Below are 9,022 nucleotides of genomic sequence, written 5' to 3'. Positions count from 1 at the left end.
CGGACGGACGGATGGACAAACAGATGCACTAAAAATGGATAAAACACTAAAAAATAAATTCTCACTTCTTGTTAATTAACTTTAAATCTTTTGAAGAGTCGATGTAAAAAAAGATACGATGATCAGTCGGTGCATCTACTGAACGAAGGTCATTAAAAAAATTTTTTTCCAGCAATTTCAGTTTAGAAAGCAAATATTTTTTCACCCTGCAAATAAAAATCGAACAAGTTTTCTTTTTCCTCCGACAAACTGCAAAGCATTAATTTAGTCGCCACCTTTTCCTGCTTTTTCCACCAAACTATTAATAAAAACTAAAACTATTAAATGAATTCATATTTAACAGAAGTCTTAACTCTAGAAAAATTGTCAGCAAAGTTAAATCTTGGAGTTCCATCGTTTTTTTTATTTTGTTTTTTTTTATTTATTATTTTTTACTTTTTTCCCCAGCGACTTACCTTCGGCAGCTCCCATTCTGACCTGGAGCCGTCGGCGCTGTAGTAATAAGGCCTTCCCTGGTCATCGACATGTTTTAACCACTAGCAGCGCAAAAAGTAAAGAAAAAATAAAATATATAAAGAAAATTATAATAAAACAGACACGAAAGAGAAAATAATTTCCTGTTTTCTGGTTTGCAACCTTGTTGTTTTGTAATATTGTCCCAGGATGGTCAAGCCAGTGCAAAAAATAAAATAAAATAAAAAAAATCAGTTACACTGCAAGAGGAAATTTACTATAATAACCACAAAAAATGGGTAAATCAGCACTTTTCAAAAACCTTTCCAGCACCACACTTGAGTTAAAATCTATACAAATTAACTAAAAAGGAAGTTTCAATTCACTATAATACAAAATCATTTAATACCGGCATTGATCATATCTTGTAATAGTTCTACATTCTGTAATAGAGTCAAAGGAAACTAAAATATAACAAAATGTTGTGGTTTGTAAATGTCTCACACACACCCTATAAACCTGATTATAAGTTTTCTGGTAGAAATAGAAATAATTGTGACTCTAACAAAGTTAAAATAAAGAAAATTTGGTCTGATTTAACTCCAGAGAGTGAGAGAAAATTTATGTTTTTATTAACTGTATAAAATTATCTGGTTTCAATTGCAAATTATGTTTTAAAAATTTTGAGTTATTAAATCACTAGGTTTATTACAAAACTGTGCAGTTCGAATGTCAACCACTTTCAAAGACTTTATGCAGAAATCAGCAACTTTAAATATTAAAAATAACATTTTATTTTTGTAGTTTTCACCTGCAAACAAAAGGACTAAATCTGGTTCTGTTTTGTCCTTATGGAAAAGGAGTAGCGCCGCGAAAACAAAACTAAAAAACACTCTGACTATAATCTCAGAATGTTGACTTTTTTCCAAAGAATTTTGACTTGGTTTTCATATTTAATCTCAGAATTTTCACGGAGATTAACTTTTTGACTGAGACTAATCATTCCGATTCTATTCCCAGAATTCCCACTTTAACTCTCAGAATTCCGACTAACTCTCAGAATTCCGACCTTTTTTTTTTTTTCAGAATTCTGACTTTCATCTCAAAATTAAATTCTGTTACAATTTTTTCCAGAATTCCGACTTTAATTCTCAGTATTCTTTTTTTTATTTTCAGAATTCTGAACTTTTTTCAGGATTCTGACTTTTGATCTCAGATTTAAGTCAGAATTTGGAGACAAAAAGTCAAAATTATTTTCCAGTGGTCCTAATCCTCTTCCATATGTCCCAGTACTGTCAAAGCAGTGGAGTTAAAAAAAAGAAGTCAGAATCCCGCCCTTTAAGAGGAAGTTTTTTACTTTAATTAACCAGAGGAACCAGGTCCAGCATGCAGTCCCAAACACCCAGCAGAGACAGTAGCAGCAGCAGCAGCAGCTCGGTGGTACCTTCTCGTTCGTATAGTCGCTGACGTACAGCGTGTGTCCGTGTTCGTCCATCTCCTCCGACCAGCCGCTCAGCGGCGAGCCGTACAGGCTGTCCGACTGGCTAGAGTAGGCGCTGAAGCAGGCGTCCTCTGAGGACAGAGGCTGGAGTCCTCCGACGGACAGCGACAGGAAGGGAAGGAAAGACGGCGAGAGCGAGAGAGGAGTGGTCTACCATCAGAGGGAAAACAGAGAGCACCTTTCACCAGAGGGACAGTCATGCAGCGATTTAGCAGAAACAGCCCCCCACCATTAAAACAGAGGAGGAAGTGTAAACCTGAGGCACTGACACTGAGTAAAGTTTATGCTTTTGGCCTGTAGGTGGCAGTGTGGTGCAGCCGTTTGACGAATCAGAAGTTATCACTGCAAAAACACCAAAGTATTTTGTCTAGTTTCAAGTGCAAATATCTAAATTTGCTGGTTGGGTAGCAGCTTGTTACATTTACTCTGATACATTTACTTGAAAATGTACTTTTAGGAGGGTTTTTACTATGCTGTAATTTTCACCTTTACTTGTTTTGGGATTTTAAGTTTTATTTCTATATTTCTTTATTAGGTTTATTTAATAGACACAATAACAGTCAAACTGAATAAAACAGCAGTCCCATGTCTGTATCATAAAGCTTACACAGTAAGTTAATTTGCAAAATGTTTCCCTACATAGACTTTTCTAACCAATATATAAAACTATTAGGAAGTGAAATAATAATAATGTAAAATATTAAAACATGTAGATCAGTCGGTTTTAAGAGTTTGTGTGTTTTAAGCATTTTCCCCCATCTTTCCACAAATTATGGCATATTTTTATTCTTAATTTTTAATTGTTCAGCATTCTCTCTTTGACTAACTTTTGTTTTTCATTTTCTTAAACCTAAAAGAAGAAATTAACTGATTCTATAAGGTGTGTATTTTTAAAGGTTTGTTCAGGTTTTTTTTCAAAGCGTCATGTAGACAGATTTTATTTATAAGGTTATTTTCATCCTACCTGAAGGGTAATACCATATTTCCACTAGAAAGTTGACCAAAAATACTTAATTTGTGTGTTTTTGCAGTGATCTTAGAGTCAAGGGAAGCAAACTTATGTGATGGGACGTCACTCCAGAGTGCATTTTGAGAAAAAAAAACAAAAAGTGTGTTTTGATTGTAATCACTGCTGATGAGCTGCAGTCGGCTCATTAGAAGGAAAACACAGCAGTTCAATTTCAGATCAGTTTAGGAACTAATTACTCTGCTGCAAGGGTTTAATGAGATGCCTGTCAAAAAAAAATAAACTCCAACTCTGTCAGATTATTATTTTTTTCTTCTGATGAGCCAAATCTCCCATAACTATTAGTCACAGCTGACAGCAACTTCATTCTGCCAGATTAATGGTATGAACAATAAAATCCTGATTTAATCCAGCTTGTATTTAGGCATAATTTACAACAACCAAAACTACTCACCAAGTGTTTCAGCGTCAAATGGTTCAAATTCTGTAAAATTCTCCAATTAAGAACCTTTTGCTATCCAATTAGAATTGGTTAATTAAAAAAAAAATCTGCCCAACACTGTAATGATGTTAAGTGAAGTTAAGGGCTTATTTAAGTTTTATTTTTAATACTGCATAAAGTAAGCTTAAGTGGCTAGTTGAAAAAAAACGAATGTCTGTTTTTATCTGATTAATTGGCAGAATAGCCCAAAGAATGATTGATAACTAAAATAATTATGCAAAAAATCTGCTGTTAACTCTTTAAACTATGCTGCACCAAGTTATGCAAACTCTACAGAAAAAATTATTCTGTGCGTGTTTAGCAACACAGAACGAGAGGAAGCGATCCCTGCAATCGTACAAATCTGGTAACCATGGAAACTAATCAACAAAGCATGTTATTTGTCACTTCCTGTTAGATTTACGCTAGCATTGCGTTTTTACTGCGCCTCTTACAGTACTGTGGAAAAATCTTGAATCTTCTGTTACTTTGTTCTATTTTTTATTTAAAGCAGTTGGTTTTTCTGGGCCGTTGTGATCAGTGGTATCCCATAAGGTTTATTTTTATGTTTTATTTGTGTTTTGAGTTCATTTTCAGACACATTTTTTAATATTTGGTAAAACTGTTTAACTGTTACAAACATGAAAACACACCTTTCCATTTTATTTATAAAGTACATGGAAAAAAAACCCAATATGTTTACCCAAAGTGCTACGCAGTAGGATGAAATAAATAATAAAATAAAAACATTAAGCACAGAATAAGATGTACTAAAAAGACCACAAAATTACAAAATAGAATATGACAAAACTCACTGAAAACCATTGTGTTTTTGTCAAAGAGAGACTTAAAAACAGCAACAGAAGACGATTGTCTAACAGTTAATGGAAACTTGTCCCACTATTGTGGAGCGACAACAAAAAAGGCCTGATCTCTTTAAATCAGCGGTTCCTGTACGACAACGATCCTACAAGGATTTATAGGAGCAGTATTATGTAAAATCCACTCTTTTTATCTTTACGCCATGTTATAACGCTATTTCCTCAACAAAACTTACTTGGACTGTTGCTTTGATTCTTTCTGGCATGTCTGAGAAATCATTTAATCTCCATGGCAACTGTTCAGCTGCGCAAAACGCCTGGGTGGACCTAGCCCCGCCTTCAAGGTGCAGCTCCTCCTCAAAGCTGCAGTTTCCATGCTACCGAGTTTCCGTCTCACACACACTACCCTCCCACTGTGCTCCTTCAGACTAGCCAGCAGCAATTAGCAAACACCTGGTGGAACTGCGCATCAGTCGCGTTTGTTACATGAGATACTTTGCAGTGAAATGCTGGAAAATCGCTGACCAAAAATGTAAAGCAGCCAAAGCTCTAAGGAGAACTTTAAAAGATTTTTGGGAAACTGAGTGTGAATAAATCCAGGTAGTTTTAAGCTTCTACAAATCCAACAAGTTCATGAAAATAAATGGTTGGAAGAGCTCAAGTACAGCATACAGCTTATGGTACTACTAGGTGTTCCTTACCATATAATAAAATATGCAGATTGTGAAGTTTTAAAAGATTGTCATGAAGCTTTTAACATGGTTTCAAATCCATTTGGATCCAGGTAGAGGGAGAGTACAATATGATTACTATTGCAGGAACTGCACTACAGAAACACAAAATCTTAACAAGTATTCTAGTTTCTAGTCCAAATCTGACAAAACTAACTTACAAGTAACTTTTTGGTAAGATACAGCAGCTTGTTTTAGGTCAATAATTCCTTCATACTGAAAAAGTTCTAGTTATAAGTGAAATAATAGGACAGATCTTTTTCATCAATATTAAAGAATTATTGACTTAAAACAAGCTCCTACATTTTTCTGAGAAGTTACTTTTAGTTTATTTTGTGTCTTATTTTAAGTGTACAAAGTTATTTGCACTAGAAATTAGACCAAAATACTTGGTAAAATCTTGTGTTTTTCCAGTTTCGTCGTTTATAAATTCCTTTACCACAACGAAAAGCCACTCAGCGGCCCTTACTTTGCCGTACGCTGGTTTTTATTGTCCAGATGGACGTGAACTTTACCTCAGAGCTTTCTCCAGCGCTGTGTTTGTCGTCCCTGGCATTCCCGACGCCACCATCTTTGGTCCGCGGGGGCTTCCATGTCCTCTCATGGGTGGAGCGGTTGCAGTAGTAATGTCTGCCGCTGTGGTCGGTGTACGTCTCCCAGTCGCCGGCGACGTGAAGGGGCGAGCCGGACGGCTGCGGCGGCAGGCTCTTCTTGCTGATCTTCAGCTCCTGGAGGTTGGTGTAGACCGGAGATTCGGAGACGCTTTGGGCCGTCGTAGATCCAGTCTGTGGGAGAAAAAGGAATTAAATTGGTTATGCATGTTTCTGGAAACTGAATGAGGTTTCTGCGATTAAACAAATTCAAAATGTGTAGAAGCGAGCCTGTGGAAACTTATATGAAAATAAATATTTTCCCCATTTTCTACAAACTGCATAATTTCAGCCCTCATGGAAAGAAGTTTGGGCTGCTAAATAAAATCCCATAAACATAAATAAAAAATGAGAAAAAACTAGTGTCTCCTTTATTACGTTTCTTCTTACGTGGTAAAATATTAGAGTAAAATTACACTGAGATTTTTTTGTCGCGATCAGTAATAATTTGAGCACACAGGAGGAGGAGAGAAGAGAAGCTGCTGTTATAAAACTCTGGATGCCACAGACTCAAGCTAGGTTTGGAAAAGAGGAAGTAAAACTCAAGATGTGTGCAGAACATTAGGAAGACAGTTTAGACACATTGATCCCTGCAGCTAGAAACAGAAAAACTTTAAATCTGTTAGCCTAAAACCTGATGACGTCTTTTTGAGCCCGAGATTTAAAATTCATGCAGCTGCCATTCATCAAAAATCTGAATGCAAAGATTTATTTTATCTGCCAGCTAAACACCCACAATTACTTAAATATCTTAAGGCAAAACAAACAAAAAAATAACAAATTAGGAAACTAGGAATTTAAATTGTTTGCCAGTTTGTGCTAAGCTAAAATAGCTTTTTCTTTTTTAAAATCAGGAAACGTCACTGAAAGAAACATTACTTGCTGTCCTTTCAGGACTACGAAGATATTATTTACGTTTTCAGATCCAGATCCTGTTTTAAATTTAACTTGTTGCAAACAGCGTCTGCTGTCTGAGGAAACAATAGCTATAAATTTCATAGCTATGAACAGTTCATAGCTATAAATTTATAGCTATAAATTTATAGCTATGAACTGTGGTAACTAGATTTAAACTGTAGGTTAGTAAAAATTAAAATGTTGGACAGCTGCTGAGTGAAGGTCACTATTCAGATATAAATGAGAATTAAGTTGGAGATTCTGCAAGCTTTTAGTTTTATTTAGGTTCAGCAGTTCAGTTTCTCCTCAGATGACATTAATAAATGATTTGGTGTAACAAATGCAGCACTAATTATTAATCAGTTAAATTAACTTCTTACATCATAAATGAAAGACACAAACAAGGATGGATGGTTGAAAAGCAGCCACAAACCCACAAAAACAGCTGATTTTTTGTTGTTTCATTACATTTTTTGGACAAAAAAATAAATAAATGAAAAACAATGAATAAATAAAATAAAACAAACAAAAGATGTATTCTTTTTTTGACAAAAATAAAATAAAAAAAATTACTTAAAAGAACCAACTGATTTTTTTGTGATAAAAATTTAATGCAACACAAAAATAAAAATCAAAAATCTTATATTCATGCTGTTAACTGTATTAAAACTATAACTAATATAAAAAAACAGACTCATTCTTCTGTTGATAAAAAAAAATAAATGTAAAAAATAATATATAAAAAACAAAATCTGATGAATTCAACGAGGGACGTCTCATAATTATTTAAAGTCGCCCGGCCACAGTGACAAGGAGCCATAAATAATACCGGAGCTCCAAAGCTCCAACACTGGGTCCTGTGATGATTTTTATTGCATGGAGATCAATAGAAATGAAATATGCAGGAGCCGAACAAACAGCCTGGAGGAACACATGAGAATGAGACGCCTGGTGGTCTCACGAAGCACACTCTGTCTGTACATCAGAGAATTTACAGCCGTTCCTGCTGGAGAAATCAAACAAAACGAAAGGTTACCTCCGGCTCTGCTGCGGATAAACTAGCAAACGCCTCATCGTCCTCTCTGTGTATCGAGATAACTCGCAACAGACTTCTCCTGAAACGCGTCGCTGCCATTTGCTCCTGCCGTTTGTTTTGACTTCAGGTCAGGAAGTCGCTCTTTCATCGTGAAAACCGTGATGACACCGTACTGACTCGTCTTCCTTTAGCATGTGACTTAGAGTGGATGTGTCAAAGGGGAAGTCATGGTGGTCAGAGGGGCGGTGACCCGCAGAACCACATTATGTCTCAAGATGTGCAAAACACACTTTGGACACGTGTTCAACTTCTGTCCCCATAAATCTGTGCTGTTTTTACAGTTCCACCTAAAACTATTCAACCCTGAAGCTGCAAATGTCTGCCAACTAGAAGCAAATAATTTCTGCAAATAAACACAAAATACCACTTTCAAAGAAAATGATTCAACTCCTTCATGAGAATCATGGTTGATACTTGATTATGAAGCATTTTAGATCTCTGCAGCTAACACTTATTTTAGTAATCAGTTATTTTATTGAATATTCTGACAAAGTCCAATGAAAAAAATAACACATTCTGCAGATTAGTTCCAAATCCATCCATCCATCCATCCATCCATCCATCCATCCATCCATCCAACCAACCAACCAACCAACCAACCAACCAACCAACCAACCTAAATTCTACACTAGTTCCTTTGTTTTCTTTTAAATTAAATTAATCCAGAATCACAGTGAGCAGATCCGACTTCAGAGAAAAAGCCCTAATCAGTATCAGAGAATAAAAACCTGATCACTGCATCTCCAGCACAAACTACAAAATACTGAGCAAAACTAAACAAAGTATTATAAAACCAAACTTTTTCTTCTAAAACCAATGTGTTCAAGCGCCTCTCTTGTGTCTTCTTTGTCTAATCTTTGGACAAATAAAATGAGCAAACTGAGGACAGAAAAGGAAACCAAGGCAACCAAACACAACTGAAAGAACCACAGAAACCATAACTGAAAACACCAGGATGACTGCATTTTGTGCTGCAGTAAAAACTGAAACATGGGCACAGATTTAGACAACTAGCCTCAACATTTGCTGCAAAACTTATAGACTTGCTGAAATACTAAATCTGTTCTCTCAGATTTTCTCTCAGTCTAACATTAGGACCATTTTTTTTAAACTCTCTCCAATTTGTCAGTTTTTTGCTCTGAACCATTTATTATGCAGCGCTGCAGGCTGTACTGATAAGACAATTGCTCCTCATTCAGAAAAGTCAGCAGTTTCATCTCTGCTGGTATTTTTTGCTCTGCTCATTAAACGTGGCTCTGAAGTGAGACGGTGAATTCAGATGCAGCTTCGCTTCAGTCAGAACTGCAAAACGGCTGCTGGAAAAAGGCTGCAGAGGATTTAACTGGGAACGATCGATGGATGAATGGATGGATGGATGGATGGATGGATGGATGGATGGATGGATGGATGGATGGATGGATGGAT

The 9,022-nt window shown here is 36.0% G+C and overlaps 1 protein-coding gene and 1 long non-coding RNA gene across 5 annotated transcripts in view; both read right to left on the bottom strand.

The window, feature by feature from the left end:
- LOC103138016 (rho GTPase-activating protein 12-like) overlaps positions 1 to 9,022 on the bottom strand; it is a 75,270-nt gene that overhangs the window by 13,337 nt on the left and 52,911 nt on the right. For 2 of the 4 annotated variants that reach the window (XM_007552072.2, XM_007552075.2), the window contains exons 3-5: positions 5,470 to 5,739; positions 1,898 to 2,104; positions 456 to 536 (exon numbers count right to left, since the gene is read on the bottom strand). In XM_007552072.2, coding sequence (XP_007552134.1) covers positions 456 to 536; positions 1,898 to 2,104; positions 5,470 to 5,739 — 558 coding nt within the window. The remainder of the gene's footprint in view (positions 1 to 455; positions 537 to 1,897; positions 2,105 to 5,469; positions 5,740 to 9,022) is intronic. The other 2 variants (XM_007552076.2, XM_007552077.2) reach the window with 2 other exon arrangements.
- On the bottom strand, positions 1,442 to 1,891 carry LOC107836237 (uncharacterized). The gene is made up of 2 exons (XR_001662100.1): positions 1,597 to 1,891; positions 1,442 to 1,522 (listed from the first exon to the last, which is right to left on the bottom strand). It is a non-coding gene; the product is annotated as an uncharacterized LOC107836237 (long non-coding RNA).

This window comes from Poecilia formosa, unplaced genomic scaffold (assembly GCF_000485575.1).
Source record: "Poecilia formosa unplaced genomic scaffold, Poecilia_formosa-5.1.2 Scaffold45, whole genome shotgun sequence".
NCBI lineage: Eukaryota > Metazoa > Chordata > Actinopteri > Cyprinodontiformes > Poeciliidae > Poecilia > Poecilia formosa.
Note: the sequence above shows the minus strand (reverse complement) of the source record. Positions and strands in the feature narration are given on the sequence as shown.